This window comes from Podarcis cretensis (assembly GCF_951804945.1).
Source record: "Podarcis cretensis genome assembly, chromosome: 17".
Lineage (NCBI taxonomy): Eukaryota > Metazoa > Chordata > Lepidosauria > Squamata > Lacertidae > Podarcis > Podarcis cretensis.
This window is the reverse complement of record NC_137187.1, coordinates 18,704,995-18,723,077: the sequence shown is the minus strand read 5'-3', so window position 1 is coordinate 18,723,077 and position 18,083 is coordinate 18,704,995. Positions and strand designations below refer to the sequence as shown.

The window sequence follows — 18,083 nt, the reverse complement described above, 5'->3', positions numbered from 1 at the left end:
ACAGGTAAATCTAATAATGGACAAAATGGTCAATTTTAATATGTTGCTGATAACAAAAAAGGCCTGAATAATTATATTATTAGTATTCTACTTTTATTAACTTGCAAGCAGTGAATCTTTCAGTGTCAATGGCTAAAATAAAAGTTAGATGGCATTGAAAGGGAAGGGCTGCAGAGTTTCAAGGTGTTACAGTTGTCTCCAACTGAACTCTTCTATCAGCAACCAAAAATAATAAAAAAAAACCATGCAACACAGTGTTGATTAAACTTTACTGGTATTTTGAAACTGTGCAGGTATTTGTGGTGATTAATCTGCTATTCTAAAGCAGAGAAAAAGTGTACTCTAGGGGCTGGCAATTAACTTCATTTAAAAAGTCTTAAAGTTAACAGTCTCTGTATAAGATGCACCATTGCAATAATTGGAAACTGTACTCCCCACCCCCACCCCACCCTGCAATTAGGAATAGCTCTGAAAATCCTGTAAAATAAAATAGAACACTATGACAAATTAAAAGCAAAGGGAACTTTGCAGAAACAGTTACCCTATGTTTCAAATGTGACTACAGTTAACAGTCCCTGGGATGTATACAAGACCACTGTCCTCTGGCTTGAATTTGTTTTTTTCTTCCTTCCTTTTTTTTTTTGGAGCAATATTCCGTTAGCACCTGGGCTCAACTTGCTCTGAATATGGAAGTTGACTCTGAAAATCAGATCCAATTAACACATCCTTGATATAACAGAATACAGTGTTAATTACATGCAGCTGATCATTGCTGGGTTAATTAAACACTCACCCCCAAAAGCTAAGGCACTAATCTAATTAACAATTACTACAGCTGCTGTTTTCCTCTTTATACCTCCTTTCTAAATGGTGCATATTCACAGTTAGGACCCAATCCGTCAAGTTCTCAGTATTGAAAATTCCCTTTGATCCGGATGGGATTTTTTTGGTAATGAAAGGTTAGAAAAACTGAGTTCTGGTTGCTTTGTTCAGAGAACTAAGGACATAAGGCTAAATGGCTTGACAAGGTATTATTGTCCATGAGTGCTCAGAAAGATTTGCATAGAAAGAATCCCCCTTTTTTTGGTTTGATAATTAAAACAGTTTTAGGTGGCTCCATCAGTTAAGAGGCAATCCTGAACACATTCCTGCATTGTTGTGCCCAGAGTGCAGCTGAACTAACTGGGTATATGTGCACCTAATAAATAAACAGGGACATAATTTCGGTCAGAAATCACAATTACACACATGAAAAACTGTGGTGTGCACCTAAAAACAGGTAAAGGGCACCTATAGCAGTAGCTGATAATAGATCAACTCAGCTCTTTAATCTCATGTGTGGAGAATATCTCACTCACTCACTCACTCACTCTCACACACTCTTACACTTGCACAAACTGTACCAGAGGCTTCTTCAAGATGTTGTGTTGGCATTAAAGTGAAGTCCTGGCTTTTATCTCACCAGTGATAAAAATCTACTAAGAAAAGTTCATTTTGAAAGGCTCAGTTTTGTTCATACACATTGGCATGCAGATCTGAGTGCAGAAATCCCATTTTGGGATCTGTTGTTTTCTGAACCTCACACTTGCATTCTTCGACGATCATGACGACCTTGATTACAGAAGCAGCGATTGTGCAATTCATCTCCAAACGTTTCGTGGAAAACTTGGTGGGCAAGCAGTGCGAGCAAAAGGTGTAAAGGCGATCTTCAAGACCAGGAACGTGAAAAGAGCTGCACCTGCCGAAGCACAAGTTGTTTTGCACCACCAGATCCTCGCAGTTCTCATGTGCAATGCTCTGAAAGAAAGCGCACCGCTGTTAAAGCACGTTCTATGGCACTTCATTAGATAGCATATAAATACAAGAAATGGAATCATATGGAATACTTTTGACATATGAAGCCATTATTCAAAACGTATCTCAGTAATCTTTAGATCAACACTCTGCAGTGGGCCAGTAATATTATTTCCATATTACAATAGGGGAGTGAGAAATAGTGGCTTTGCATCTGACTACCAGTGAGTTCACAGCTAAACAGATTTGAGCCAGGGCTTCTAAGCACATGTCTCAGGTATTTAACTAGTGTGCTACATCAGCTCCATATAAAACCATTGTCTTGTATACAGAATTACATTATAAAAAAAAGTCACTTTTTATATTTGCTGCTACAATTACTGGGGGGTGGGATGGGAATAGGCCCTTTTTCTATTTCAACAGGCATTTTAGGAGAGTTTCTGTTTATATATATATGTAATTTTATTCACTGTATGGTTTTTTTTAATCATCGTTGTGTCCACTTAGAAATGTCAAGGATTAAGTGGCATAGAAATAGCTCAGATAAATAAAATGAAAATAAATTCAAGGCAGAAGCATACATTTCTGCGCTCTAAAATCTAGCACTGTATATTGTTTTCTGAAACCTCCATCGGTATAAAATGGGAATCATTCACCTGAAGCACTGACATGCTTCCAAGTGTTTGTAAATTTTTATAAAAACAAACAAAAGCAAACAAATCTGAAGAAGTGTGCATGCACATGGAAGCTCATACCAATTACAAACTTAGTTGGTGTCTAAGGTGCTACTGGAAGGAATTTTTTTAATTTTGTTTTGACTACAGCAGACCAACACGGCTACCTACTTGTAACTAGAACAAACAAACAAACAGGCTATTGCAATGAAACTTTTTAGCAGCCCAAAGCTACAGGCTGTCTCTGGCACAGACACTTGTAATGTTTTTTTGCTTCCATAAGCAAATTTTGCACTGATAAGACCATGGGCCAATCAGTCCTTGCACTTCTGTAAATGTGGAAAACAATGGCCCGCCTCACAGGGTTACTATGGGTGTGTGGGTGTGTATGTGTGAACCATTTTGCAAATTAAAATTGCAAATAGTAGCTTCACTGGATGTTCCTAAGTATATAGAAGGAGCGTTGGATTAAGTGCTGATTTTAAGATTTAACTTTACCTGAGAGAATGGGATGGTGCTGCAGGTCTCCTGATACATTTCATTTGTCTTGATTGGAAGGACAATCACATCAGACCGTGACTTGGTTTTCAACATGAAAAGGTCCCAGAACTTCTTGGCATCTTTCCTGAAGGGCAGTTCTGCTTCCCTTTTCCTGTGAGGGTGGCACGGAGCGTTTTGCGTTCTCTCCGGAGATGCGCTTGCGGAATAAGTTCTGTTTCCCAAATCTTGAGGGGCATGGCTATCTTTATAGGCCAAAAGAAACCTAGGCACCTCTGGGCTATTTTGCCTCTCGCCCTCCATTTCTGCCAAGAGGTGTGTCCCAAACAAAGCAGTATCTGCCAGAGTTCCTTCTTGGCCCCTAAGATATTTCACTAGCGTATCTCTGTCTTGAGGCAGGAGGTGTAGAAATCTCCTTTTCTTCTGCAGTACAGCCATTTGCTCTGTTGTTCCAAGCCATGAAAGCAGCATCATCTGGACCAATAACAAAAACATGACCTTTTTTAAAATTCTGGCGTGCTTTTCCCTTCCTCACTTTCTTGCAGTTTCAAAAAAGACTGAAGGCAGACTGCTATATTTATACACAGGGTCTGAAGTTTTAGATTCCAGCTGCTCCAAATTGGGGGGGGGGGGGACATGAGGAAGAGATAAAAAAAGGGGACCAAGAAGGTGACACCCATTAACACTCATTAACCCCAGACTCCAGGCCAAGGGCATCTTATCCTTCCTTTTTACTCTTGGAGGATGTGTATTCAAAGTTTGGATCTACAGTGAAATGTGTTTTCCCTGCCAGGGAGTGATTTTAAATGTTTGGGCTGATTGTTTAGCTGCTGTCTAGGAACTGTGGAAAAGTTTCCACATGTGTATTAGCTTCTTTCTGCCCTGCTGAATATCTCAGGAGAGCACAACAAAGGAATGTAGCCGCTCAGCAAAACAAAAGGAAGACTACCACATTTGTAGGTGTAGGTTAAAGCAAGGTTAAATCGAAGACTACCACATTTGTAGGTGTAGGTTAAAGCAAGGTTAAATCGTCTCTCTGAGCGCTATGTGCCTATATTTGTAAAATTCCAATGGAATCTATGGCCAAACAGACAGCTCCCCCCCCTTTTTACTTTAGGTGCACACACTGTGGCAAATACTGAGGGGAATGCGAGACATTAAATGTGGCATTTAATGCAGCTACGCAGAGAGTGATTTCTGTGACTTTATGAAGTGGCTATCATGTTAAAGAGAACTAATAACATTGTAAAAAACATATACTGTGTGGAGCAGTCCAGTCACTACTGCTAACAAAAAAACCCCCACAACATCGAGAAACAAACATGGCCAAAATTCTTCCATCCCTGCTTTTTGTTGTAAATAGAGATAACACCCCCTTTCCCACCTCAGCACAGTCCCACCTTCAAAATTAGCTATTGTGCTTCTGGGCTAGATGATATTTCCACAGTCGGGTATTATATGCAACCCATGTCTGCAAACATTTTGCTTTGGGGAGATCCATTAGCACATCTAAATCAGTTTCAAACTATTCTGTGTAGACACACCTGCGTATCCAGATCAGACTCACACCCCAGATAAAAATCCCAATTGTTGTTGCAACTTCCTGGGAGTTAGGATCAAATCTGTCCTCAGGAGTGCTCCCCTCCCCCTAAAAAATGTTTAGGGGTACTCTTATTTTGATTCAAGGAAATCACCATTTTATAGTTCAAATCGGGGAAAATAAATACAGTAAATGGACAAAAGTACAAAGATTCACAAAATGTTTAGGGGTATGCGTCCCCCCCGAAAAACAACACTGGTCCTTAGATATAAACTTTCTAGGTAGGCTTAAATCTTACCCGGCAGGAAAGCACAGAAATCTCTCCCCCCCCCACCCCAAAAAACCCCTCTTTATTGTTAAATTTATACAGTGGAATTTTACTTGGGAGGGTAGTGAATGTGTCTGAAAATAATGGTGTATGTTTTTTGAGGGAGAGAGAGAGCTGTTCGATGACGCTAAGCAAATCACCTTCTGCACCGAGTGGGGATTATACCGGCCTGTTTTTCAGTTCCATTGTCAGGATTGCTGAGACCATGTGCCTAAGGAACCTCAAAATATAATGTAATAAATTTGTACACACGACAGCACAATATAGCACACCCATTTACTGTAAAACCGACCTTCGGAGTCAAATGCAATGCTGCTGCCATGTGGTATCTGGACCAGCTCATGGGTATATTTGATTTATTTATTTGATTAAGTGGTATGTTTTATTATTTATTGTTTTATTATTTATTTATTTATTTATCACATTTCTACCCCATTTTTCCTTCAAGGAACTCAAGACGGTGCACCTAGTTCTCCTTTTCCTTATTTTACCCTCACCACAACCCTGCAAGATAGGATAGGCAAAGAGAGGGAGAGGGAGAAGGAGAGGGAGGGAGGGGGAGAGAGAGAGAGAGAGAGAGAGAGAGAGAGAGAGAGAGAGAGACTGGCCCAAGGTTCTCCAGTGAGCCCTGGTCTCCCGGGCCATAGTCCGACACTCTAAAAGCTACACCACACTGGTAAATACAAGTTATGCAAGTTTTGAGGAGGTGGCAGGCTTGTTCTTGTGCCTCCGCTATTGTAGATTCTATTTATTACTAAGGAAATCACTTCCATGTAAAGGTGTACAGTGGTGCCTCAGGTTAAGTACTTAATTCGTTCCAGAGGTCCATTCTTAACCTGAAACTGTTCTTATCCTGAAGCACCACTTTAGCTAATGGGGCCTCCTGCTGCTGCCGCGCCGCTGGAGTACAATTTCTATTCTCATCCTGAAGCAAAGTTCTTAACCTGAAGCACTAGTTCTGGGTTAGAAGAGTCTGTAACCTGAAGCGTATGTAACCTGAAGCATATGTAACCTGAGGTACCACTGTACTTAATTCATGTTGTAGCTTTTGCTTGCCTGAAAACTACTTTCCTATGCTATTTTAGTTTTCTATGGTGCAACATTTAACAAATATTACAGGAGAACTAGCCATATGCTGGTAGTGCCTTTCAAACATACACTAGAGATTATAAATTGCAGGATTGTGCACATCACCATATACAGTGGTGCTGAGGCATCTAATCATAGCCTGCATTTTTATTAAGGCTTGATCAGGGCCTGTATTTTAAAATGAGCTTAAAGATTTTCAAATGTTCATGCCAGGCAGAAGACCAGCTGCCTAAGAACCTTGGCAAGATGTTTATTCTCCTGGACAAGGGGCCCCCCTGATTTATAGCAGAAAACAATTCTCAAAGTCGTAAAAAGGGAATTACAGGCTGACAGCCAAGGTTACACTGACCCTACATATTACAGAAGATAAAAAAAGAGATAAACATAATTAAGAGTTGATAAATAGTAAAATAAAACCATGTGCCTCCCATTAAACCTGAGCCATATTTTCCTAATGTTGAAAGGTCAAGAGCAGTGAAAAAGGCAACTGGCTTGGCTGGAGAAGAGGTTTTCTTTCTATCTTATTTTGAGGCTGGAAACTGTTCCTTCCTTTTTTACTTTGAAAAGGTTTATTCTTCTAAAAGGCTATCTATGTTATGTATTAAATATATTGGCTTAAATGTAATTATGCAAAGGAATTAGAAGCTAAGAAATGTTAAATCCTTATGCTAGATTCTTATTTCATATAGTTGGAAGAGATCACAGGGGCCATCAGCCACCAGCTCAGCCCCCCTGCCAAGCAGGAAACATCATTAGAGCACACATATGGTTATCTGTTTAAAGACCTTCAAGAGAAGGAGATCTTTCAATGATGATGTGAACTCAAGATCCTTGACATCTGTTTAAGATAAAAATTTAAGATTAAACCATTTGTTTTGGAGGGCAATAGGGCGAGGTGAGCTGGTAATTAAGGTTCCTTGTTGAGACACATGTAAGATATATTACTACTTATTTGTCATTTATAGATAGAAGAATATATATCTTTTTGTTTCCCATAAAAGGGCATGAGGAAATGGGTGTATCTTTTGTGATTGGTTCTAGCAAACAGCCAATAGGAATTTCAACCAGGCTGATTGGACAGAGGCAGCCACAGGAGGAGCAAGGGGGCTGGATTAAGGAAATATAAGTGCTGGCCATAACGGCAGGAGGCCAGGCCAGAGCTTGGTAACCATATACCACTGTGCCTCATATTTATTTGTCTGACAAATAAATTATTATTTTAATTTCTCTATTGCTGCGTTGAATATTTCATTCCAGCTAAGCGTTAACCACAAGCAGAGTGCTACAGTACGTTGGGTTAAGAACTTAGATTCTTAACCTGAAACTGTTCTTAACCTGAGGTACTATTTCTGAGTTAGCAGAGTCTGTAACCTGAAGCGTCTGTAACCTGAAGCGTCTGTAATCCGAGATACCACTGTATTACATATATTATGCCAAGGTCCTTTACACTCCTCATCATTTCTGTTTTAATTCCGAAAAGAAAAAGAAAATCTGAAAGTGGTGTGTCAATCGGCAAAAAAATCAAAATGGGCTACGTTCTGACTAAGTTTTGTTCAGAATAGACCCACTGAAATTAATGGACCTAAATTAGTCATGTCCCTTAATTTCAACAGATCTCATCCAACTATTCACAGATTCACAGAATCTTAGACCTGAGGGTCATCCAGCCCAACCCAACATGCAGCTGTCATCCATATGAGGATCAAATTTGCATCACACCATAAACACCTATATCAGGCAATAAATTGTACACCTCCTGTCTTTTTTATTTAGAATGGCAATCCCCAGGAGTTCAGGTCTTGATACCTTCCCATATTAATGCAATACTGTACTTATCATGGGTATAGACAGGATTTCTTTCTGGGGGGGGGGGGGGTTTGGGGGAAATCACCCAAAAAGTTGTTGAGCTTTTTTGTGAGATCACCATTATAAATCCCCCCCCCAAGATGACATTATGAGGGGTAGACTTTTGTTGGGAAGGGCAGTCTTCTGCTGGGCAGAACCTCAGTTAATTGAGTATTTTTAATGCTTTTCAATATTTTTTGAGGATTGGGAGGGGCAGGTGCCCTTCTATCCCTCCTTGGCTACGCCCATGACACTTATTCAACTCCATATATTTTCATCTTGATTTACAATGCCATTGGGAGTTGCATTGGCCAAGAACCTCCTGGCTGCTATACACGTAAGATCTGGGATCATAACTGAAGTGTTTATATATTTACAGGGGGCGAATGGCAGAGTGAGCTACTTCTTTGCTTCCTGACTTTGGGAGCTGAGACAACAAAAATGCAAAAAGCAATTAAAGTAACTGATTCCAACATAATTATTCCCTATCGTTCTAACGGAAACAATACAATCCTGTGTCACCATTTTATTATTATTTTTTTTATTGACTGAAACTCACTTTGACAGATAACGGAAGTGGTGGCGGTGTTGCTAACATTTATATCTCGACTTTCCCAACACTTTGAGGAGCTCAAAGTGTATCCTGCTTTGCAGACAGACATGTGGCAGGCACACACGCACACACAGACACACTCTGCGTGGCACAGAGAGAAAAAGTTTGTGATGGTTTGCAGAGTTTTTCGCAGCCGTCCCTGACAGACTGTAGCCTGGTTTCCATATCTTGCCTTATTTTGGGTTTGCTTGACTGTCTGAAAGCATTCTCTCCGTAGAATCGGATTGTGGATTGGCAAGAGTGAGCAGGATTGTGGATCGCATTAGGAGGAAGGCAAAATGAAAGCAAGCCGGGTGCTTGGGAAAAGCAAATGGCATCAGGAATACACAGACAGCTGTTTACACAGGGATTACAATTTCAGCGACTGGAAGGAAATGAGTTCGGAGGCTGAATGGGGGGAAAATCAGCTGGATTCAAAAGCATGCTTAGTGTTTGGTTTGGTTTGCAGTGTTATTAGTAAGGATAATACATCTTACTTTGGATTTAAAGTATATTTTAGCCTAGCAGAGTGCCTTGAACTTTCCTTCCATTTTCTTAAAAATGTCAAGGAAATGAACAACTATCTGACTTTTAGAAGACATCTGAAGGCAGCCCTGTTTTTAATGTTTGATGCATTAATATGTTTTATATGTACCGTTGTCCATCCAGAGTCGCTAGGGAAATCCAATCAGACAGACAGGGAATAATAATAATAATAATAATAATAATAATAATAATAATAATGTACTCTCTCTTCAGTTTATTGCTCAAAACACTGTTGGATGTGAAATAAACAAATATAAAAACTGTTGCCCAAACGCAGCTTTATATATGTAACATAAAGGGAGGGATGTGACTATAGCTTGTATTTTCAAAAGACTCACCCATTACCAATCTTAAACACATTGCATCTAGTGTTTGTGTAAGCAGAAGGCAGCTTGTGGAACCAGAGGTGGCAAGTGATCATCTGAAGAAGGAGAGCCTATCTTGAGCAATGTGTGCCCTACATCCCAGGTTTCTGGGTGGTCTGGAGATACCTTAACCATTTGAGGGCACACCTTACACTCTCATTTCGAAGAACTTAAAAATCTCTCTCTCTTGACTCTTCTAAACAGTAGTGCATGTTGGGACTGTCTGCATGTGTGCTCCAAATCTCAATCCTCAAGGAGCATTGGAAAACCCTGGCTTGGGGTAACCGTTTGAGTCCTCCAGTCTGAAGGAAAAATAAAACTCTCCCCTTTTCAGATTCTTCTCTTTCTTAATGGACATCGTTTGGGTTACAAGAGCACCAGATTACAAGGTTCCGGCTGCTCGAGAAGCAGTGTCTCTCATCTACAGAAGTGCATGCATATCTTTTTAGGTCCAATCCCTCGCACTTCTCGGAGCCCCACCACACTCAGAAGGAAGTGCTTCATAAACAGTGAAATTTGCTCTCACAAGTGGTATTGATGCCCACCAACTTGGATGACCTGAAGAGCAAGTTTAGAAGGATAAAACTAACAATAGCTACTAGCTACAATGGGGTTATGTTCAACCTCCCCTGTCAGAGGCACTATCCCTTCAAATACCAGTTGCTGGGGAATCACAGGTAGGCAGCTGTCTACCAGCTCCATCTGGTACGCAGGCTGAGACCCTACCTGCCCGCAGACTGTCTCACCAGAGCGGTGCATGCTCTGGTTATCTCCCACTTGGACTACTGCAATGTGCTCTATGTGGGGCTACCTTTGAAGGTGACCTGGAAACTACAACTAATCCAGAATGTGGCAGCTAGACTGGTGACTGGGAGCAGCTGCCGAGACCACATAACACTGGTCCTGAAAGACCTACATTGGCTCCCAGTATGTTTCCAAGCACAATTCAAAGTGCTGGTGCTGCCCCTTAAAGCTCTAAACAGCCTCGGCCCAGTATATCTGAAGGAGCATCTCCACCCCCCATTGTTCAGCCCAGACACTGAGGTCCAGTTCTGAGGGCCTTCTGGCAGTTCCCTCACTGCAAGAAGCGAGGTTACAGGGAACCAGGCAGAGGGCCTTCTCAGTAGTGGCACCTGCCCTGTGGATGCCCTCCCATCTGTCAAGGACTTTTAGAAGACATCTGAAGGCAGCCCTGTTTAGGAAAGTTTTTAATGTTTGATGTTTTATCGCTTTATTATTATTAATATTCTGTTGGGAGCCACCCAGAGTGGCTGGGGAAACCCAGCCAGATGGGCAGGGTAATAATAATAATAATAATAATAATAATAATAATAATAATAATAGGATGAGTGCTGGTGTGCGCAGGTTTTGCATGTGAGCTTACCATTAAGGCATCTACTTGTCCACTGTTGAGAACAGAAGGCAGGACTAGATGGGCCTTTGGCTTGATCCATGCAGAACTCTGCCTGTGTTCTTCACACAGTGGGAGTTATTTCTGAATAAACCCACAGAGGATTGCATTGTTAAAGGTTGTAGTCTAAAACTTGTATTCCTGCATTGCAGGGGATTGGACTGGATGACCCTTATGGTCCTTTCCAACTCTAGAATTCTACAATTCTATGAACATGAGAGCATGCTCTGGAGAGGAGTAGGAAACAGAGGGGCTGAAAACACACCACTTGCTTCTTCTACACTGCAATGTAGCAGGGGCTTTGCAATGGAAAAGAGGGTGTTAAGGTTCTTAGCTTTTGAATTATGGTGCTGGAGGAGACTCTTGAGAGTCCCATGGACTCTGCAAGAAGATCAAACCTATCCATTCTGAAGAAAATCAGCCCTGAGTGCTCACTGGAAGGACAGATCGTGAAGCTGAGGCTCCAGTACTTTGGCCACCTCATGAGAAGAGAAGACTCCCTGGATAAGACCCTGATGTTGGGAAAGATTGAGGGCACAAGGAGAAGGGGACGACAGAGGACAAGATGGTTGGACAGTGTTCTTGGAAGCTACCAGCATGAGTTTGACCAAACTGCTGGAGGCAGTGGAAGACAGGAGTGCCTGGCATGCTCTGGTCCATGGGGTCATGAAGAGTCTGACACGACTAAACAACAACTTAGCACTTTTTCTGCCCTCCTTTTTTCCCTACAACCTCCCCCCCCCCACTTCCATGAAGCTGCTTTGTCCATTTGGCAAGGTGATAATGCATCTGGAAAACCCAGCTGGGGGGTTATGACTGGTAGAGGAAGGATTAAGCACCTTCCCCCATTGCAAATTGTCCATCCCTCTCACTTTACAGGGATACTGCAGTTTCCAGCAGCACATTTGCCAGTGATTGTCACCTCATAGGTTTAGTGGACTCTGTATCAAAACAGCATTTACAGTACTCTGGAATGTTGAAAGATTATAACTCTATAGCCGAGATCCATTTATAAGAGCATTTTTTTATTAACACTCTAAGTAATACAGTAAATTATGGTACATATCACATGCTGTGTGTAGGGGTATAAAAGTTGATTAGCACCTTTTATTAAATAAAACCAAACCACATTGTTGATAAACAACATTTTCTTGAGCAGTCAGGAAAGAATGTGCACATCTAATAATAACATTTTTTCTTTTCAACGGTCTTAAGAGGAGAAACAATTGTGCACAAAATTTATGATTACATGTAATTTTATGACTCTTATTACATGTTTATTTATGTCAAAGTTTAACATGGCATTTTTCGCTTCCGTCTGGGAAATTATTCCATCTGGGAAATTATTCTTTTTTGAGATGTTGTATATTAAAGGCTTGCTTGTACACATCACCATTTTATTTCACATCGTACAACGCATGGTTGGCTGATGCGTGGTAAAATGTCCTTACTACTAAACAGGATGATGTCATCTTTAGGGGTTTGACACATGTCATACCTCTCTTGGGGAGGTGGTGTTTTCCCTGGTTTTGTCCTCCAAATTCAATTGGTGTTTCTTACAGGGGCGATTCCCTTCTCTGTTGCAGTCCACATTATTGACATGGCTCAGAGAGAGGAAAAATAAAGAGCGTGAAGAAACAGGTTTCCCCGGCCCACACTTGAAAAGTAAGACTACAGTGGTACCTTGGTTCTCAAACTTAATCCATTCCAGGAGTCCATTCGACTCCCCAAACCGAAAACCAAGGCGTGGCTTCCAGTTGGCTGCAGGAGTTTCCTGCATCAGACATTTGGCTTCTGAAAAACGTCGGCAAACTAGAGGGTAAAGCTAATGATGGCTGCCTTTACTACCACAGAGGGAGAGCATATTTGGGAATTACAGATGGGGAGAATGCTGTGCTAACAAAATGTTGGACTAGGTGAGCTACTGCCCTGATCTACCACAGCTTTTCTTATGTTCTTACTTAGAGTAGCATATCACTGATTATTTTTAAAAAAATACAATTTCTCTAGGAATTCTTTAATGCTGCAATTATCTTGGCTGACAGGTCACACTTATAATGTTAGGTAAACAAGTTAAAGGTAAAGGACCCCTGGACAGTTAAGTCCAATCAAAGGCGACTCTGGGGTTGTGGCGCTCATCTTGCTTTCAGGCCGAGGGAGCTGGTGTTTGTCCACAGACAGCTTTCTGGGTCATGTGGCCAGCATGACTAAATCACTTCTGGCACAACGGGACACTGTGACGGAAGCCAGAGTGCACGGAAACGCCGTTTACCTTCCTGCCACAGCAGTACCTATTTATCTACTTGCACTGGTGTGCTTTTGAACTGCTAGGTTGGGCAGGAGCTGGGACAGAGCAACAGGAGCTCACCCCATTGCGGGGATTCGAACTGCCGACCTTCTGATCAGCAAGCCCAAGAGGCTCAGTGGTTTAGACCACAGCGCCACCTGCGTCCCTACTTATAATGATATTGCTGGCTTACCATTGGAGTTGTCACCATGTGCCACTTGAAATAGAAGAGTGGCTGTGTGTACTTTAGTTTCGGTTACCATCATAATGTAAACTTTTAAAATCTCACAGAATTATTACAGCTTTGGGCATATTACCATAACATAGCAACACGAAACCATCATTCGAAAGAGTTCACCATGTTCCCACTTCCATATTTTCTCTCTGTGTGTCGATAAAAATGTTTGAAGGGGAAGGGAAGTAATTTTGATTTCTTTTTTTTTTTTTACTTAAAGCTCCAAAATTTCTGTAGCCACTATCATGCATCTTTTATAAACTTTGACCAACAGAATGCTGGCTGTTTCCATGGGCATAGCCAAGAGGGGGGGGAAATTAATCAAAATCAATACAAATCTGAGGTTCTGTCCCCCTCCCCAAAATCCTGGCTATGCCCATGGCTTTTTCCCTTTCAAAATCAAACAATTGCAGTGTTGTGAGGGGTAGAGTACCAAGTTCAGGAACGACAAGGCAAGTAACATATGGCTTAATATAAAAAAACTCAACCTCCGCCAACTTCTCTAGCTGTTTCATATTTTATATGTCTTGGAAGAGACTTGATAGAAAATAACTCTGGGGCGAACAAGGCTTGTTCTTCATTCATACTCAATATACCACAAACCCTGGAAAGAGATCAGTCACAGTGTAACATTTCCCCCTATCATTTTTTAACCCCTTCGTATAAAAACCTATTAGAAATAGGTCACCTGACTCCCTACCTTCATGCCCTTTCAGCACCCCTGGCTATAAATAAATATAGCTATTTTTATACATGATGAGGTTTGCATCAGCTGTCTTTACAGTTTCCTAGAGCATATATAATTGTGTCCTTTGCCCTTCCTGCAGTTCTTTCTTTGCCATTTCCCCCTCTGCTGTACTAAAACACAGTTCTTTCCTTTCTTTGAAAGACGTGACGGCTCTTTCACCCAGTTCGTGAAAGCAACACGGTCTCCATTGTTCCATCTGAACTGGCCTGGATTTCTTCTGTCGTTGAAGCCTGTAACAAATTCAGATGTGCAAGTTGACCATCATATAATTGACAAAGTGTTCAGAACAACTTGACCAATCTCTCACAAATATTCTTAGGCTGCATACATACCCAGACCCTCGAAGTGTCCCTGTTTTCCAGGGACAGTCCCAGATTTACAAAAACTGTCCTCGTTATGAATTGAACCTGTAATGTCTTGCTTTTCCTTAGGATGCTCCTATATTCACTGGAGAAATGTTGGAGGGTGGGCAGTTATGAGACCCCCAAGCTAAGCAGATAAGGACCTATACAACCTTTAGAAGACATCTGAAGGCAGCCCTTTATAAAAACAAGGTTTAAAAAATATTTAACGCTTTATTATGGTTTATATATGTTGGAAGTCACCCAGAGTGGCTGGGGCAACCCAGCAGATGGGTGGGGTATTATTATTATTATTAAATAGGATGTCCCTATTTTCATTAGAGAATTGTAGAAGGGTATGCATACCATACATTTAAAGCACATTCACAGAATCCTGGGAACGGACATTTGTTAAAGGTGATGGGAATTGTAGCTTTGTGAGGGGATAAACGACAGTTCCCAGAATTCTTGGTGGATGGGTAATCTGAATGTGTTTCAAACGTATGGTGTGCTTGCAAATCCAAAGAACGGGTTATACATTGGGGGTGCTTTCTTGTAAAAACAAACTCCAATTTAAAACGTAAAACTAGCAGGGGAAATAGGACAGGCAAAGTTGCTTTAAGTGTAGATTTAGTACCTGTAATAGGGAACTACAACAACTGGCTCCAGCTACTGACCCTTGGCCAGGGCTGTGATGCCATCTGGTTAAGGCCTGCTCCCTGTTAGATCCTGAGCCATATGAAGCTGAGCCATGAGCTCTTAGGGCAGGAGGGAAAAGCTCCAGAAGAATGAAGCTGGCTGGGAGAAAGGCCAAACCATTGAAGAGCTCCAAGGACAGAGCTGGTGAGCTTGGAAGTTCAATGCCAGAAACCTGGAAGACCAGAAATTCACCTTCTACACAACAGCAGCAAAGATAATTTAAGCAGGGAAATGTTTTGAAAGAATGGTATTTGGAAATTACCATCCTAAAGACCAGGAGAGGAAAAAATGTCAACCTTGGTGTTATATTGAGGCATCTAATCATAAGCCTGCATTTTTATTAAAGCTTATATGTTTAATCAAGGTTGTATCTTAAAAATGAGCTTAAAGATTTTCAAATGTTCATGCGAGGCAGAAGAGCAGCTGCCTAAGAACCTTGGCAAAATGTTTTTCTCCTAGACAAGGGGGCCCCCTGATTTATAGCAGAAAACAATTCTCAAAGTCGTAAAAAGGGAATTACAGGCTGAGAGCCAAGGTTACACTGACCCTACAAATTAAGGGTTGGTAAATAGTAAAATGAGCCATATCTTCTTCCTAAGATTAAAAAGGCCAAGAGCAAATTGAAAAGCAACTGGTCTGGCTGGCAGAAAGAGAGCATTTTTGGGAAGTCTTTTCTAAAGCTGTTTCTTTCTTAAACTGAGATCCTTTTAAGATTTCTTTTCCTTTTAAAAGGTTATCTATGTTATGTATTAAATATATTAGCTTAAATATAATTATGCAAAGGATTTAAGAAATGCTAGATTCTTATTTCATATAGTTGTAAGAGTTGTAACTATCCTGAAATTAAGTCAGCCACCAGCCCAGCCTCCTGCCAGACAGGAGACGCCATCGAGCACTCCTGATATATGGTTGTCAGGCCTTTTGTTTAGAAACCTTCAAATGAAGGAGATCTCTCAATGTTGATGTGAACTCAAAATCCTTGACATATGTTTAAGATAAAAATTCAAGATTAACCATCTGTTTTGGAAGGCAATAGGGCAAGGAGGGCAAGAGGTGAGCTGGTAATTAAGATTCCTTGTTGAGACACATGTAAGATATATTACTACTTATTTGTCATTTATAGATAGCTCTTTGTGTCCCATAAAAGGGCAAAAGGAAATGGGTGTTTCTTTTGTGATTGGTTCTAGCAAACAGCCAATAGGAATTTCAACCAGGCTGATTGGACAGAGGCAGCCACAGGAGGAGCAAGGGGGCTGGATTAAGGAAATATAAGTGCTGGCCAGAATGGCAAGAGGCCAGGCCAGAGCTTGGTAACCATATACCACTGTGCCTCATATTTATTTGTCTGACAAATAAATTATTATTTTAATTTCTCTATTGCTGCGTTGAATATTTCATTCCAGCTAAGCGTTAACCACAAGCAGGGTGCTACAATATATTTTGAGGGAAATGTGGGCCAGAGGCTGAAGAGTAGACAGTCTGTTGCACTGTATACCTACCTGTCCAGAAGGGTCTTCTTCCACTGAAGTCCCACAGCCACTGCATGTGTGTTTTAGAAGCCACACTTACTAAACTGCCATGGTACCTAAGCTCAGCAAAGGAGAGAGGGATTTTTAGACTCAGAATTATAGACTTGTAGAGTTGGGACCCTGAGGATCATCTAACCCAACCCCCTGCAATGCAGGAATATTCAGCTGTCCCATATGGGGATCGATCCTGCAACCCTGGCATTATCTGCGCCACACTCTAACCAACTGAGCTATCCAGAAGAAGCATCCGTTTTGCCGATAAAGGGGCGATGTACAGTTACTATATCTCAACAAGCTTATGGATAATGAACGTCAAAACTGAGAGTCACTAAAACCCTTTTTTGGGGGGGGGGGGAAATATTGGGAAAGCATGCTGAGAAAAGATACACACAGTGGTACCTCGGTTTTCAGACATCTCAGAAGTCGAATGTTTCGGCTTTCAAATGCCGAAAACCCGGAAGTAACTGCTTCAGTTTTTGAATGCTCTTCGGAAGCAGAACGTGCCACGCGGCTTCCGTATTGGGTTTTCTGGATGTAAATGCTTCCGGAAATGCCTGCTTTGGTTTTCGAACATTTTGGAAGTCGAATGATCTTCCGGAATGGATTATGTTTGAAAATCAAGCTTCCACTGTATTGTGAGACAAGCTGTGATGTACATGTTACAGTGGTGCCTTGGGTTAAGAACTTAATTTGTTCCGGAGGTCCGTTCTTAACCTGAAACTGTTCTTAACCTGAGGTACCACTTTAGCTAATAGGGCCTCCTGTTGCCGCCGCACGATTTCTTTTCTCATCCTGACAGTGACGTAGCGTGGGGGGTGCAGAGGGGGCCGGCCGCACCGGGCGCAACATCTGGGGGTTAGGGTTAGGGGCCGCAAATCCATGGGTTAGGGGGCGCAAATCCACGGTTTAGGGGGCGCAAATTACTTGCCTTGCCCCGGGTGCTGACAACCCACGCTACGCCACTGCATCCTGAAGCAAAGTTCTTAACCCGAGGTACTGTTTCTGGGTTAGCGGAGTCTATAACCTGAAGCGTCTGTAACCTGAGGTACCACTGTATAAGGTTCTATTTACAATCCAGAGGTACCGGTATCTACATTTTGTTAAACAAAGGGTGTGTGTGGGTGTGTGTGGGTGGGTGGGTGTGAAACTATGCTTAAGATGTAATGGCTTTGATCAAACAAATTGCAAAGAGAACTTTGGAATAGGGGTTTAACCACCTACGCTCTACACTGAAATCCCTCACATCCTCCCTAAACCTTTGCAAAAACACATCTAACTTTGGTATTAACTTTTACTGGCAAGAGTATAATTTCTACAGTAACACACTGGATGCGACATTAAACAGCAGGGAACACATATTTAAGAGCTCCTTACTGTTCCCTGCAATCCCGGGCAGCTATGGTCCACGTAACTTTTGGATCGCTGATCAGGATGTAGCAGCTTCCATCATGATGGGTCCAACCGGGAGGGCAGGTAATCACATTAACACCCTAGAATTAGATGGTTTCATTTCAGTATTATTTCCTTCCATGTTCCCACCTTCTGAAAGAAGTGTCCTTTGG

The 18,083-nt window shown here is 41.6% G+C and overlaps 2 protein-coding genes across 2 annotated transcripts in view; both read right to left on the bottom strand.

The window, feature by feature from the left end:
- Positions 1–1,374: 1,374 nt before the first annotated feature.
- CER1 (cerberus 1, DAN family BMP antagonist) lies at positions 1,375–3,461 on the bottom strand (the record flags this gene model as incomplete). The annotated part of the gene is made up of 2 exons (XM_079958878.1): positions 1,375–1,797; positions 2,967–3,461. The coding sequence occupies 2 exons, from the start codon at positions 3,459–3,461 to the stop codon at positions 1,504–1,506; spliced, it is 789 nt and encodes a 262-aa protein (XP_079815004.1). The 3' UTR covers positions 1,375–1,503.
- A 9,335-nt stretch (positions 3,462–12,796) lies between these two features.
- FREM1 (FRAS1 related extracellular matrix 1) overlaps positions 12,797–18,083 on the bottom strand; it is a 73,958-nt gene continuing 68,671 nt past the window's right edge. The window contains exons 34-36 of the mRNA XM_079959912.1: positions 17,896–18,011; positions 16,492–16,577; positions 12,797–14,182 (exon numbers count right to left, since the gene is read on the bottom strand). Of these exons, the coding sequence (XP_079816038.1) occupies positions 13,983–14,182; positions 16,492–16,577; positions 17,896–18,011 (402 nt within the window). The 3' untranslated portion in view covers positions 12,797–13,982. The remainder of the gene's footprint in view (positions 14,183–16,491; positions 16,578–17,895; positions 18,012–18,083) is intronic.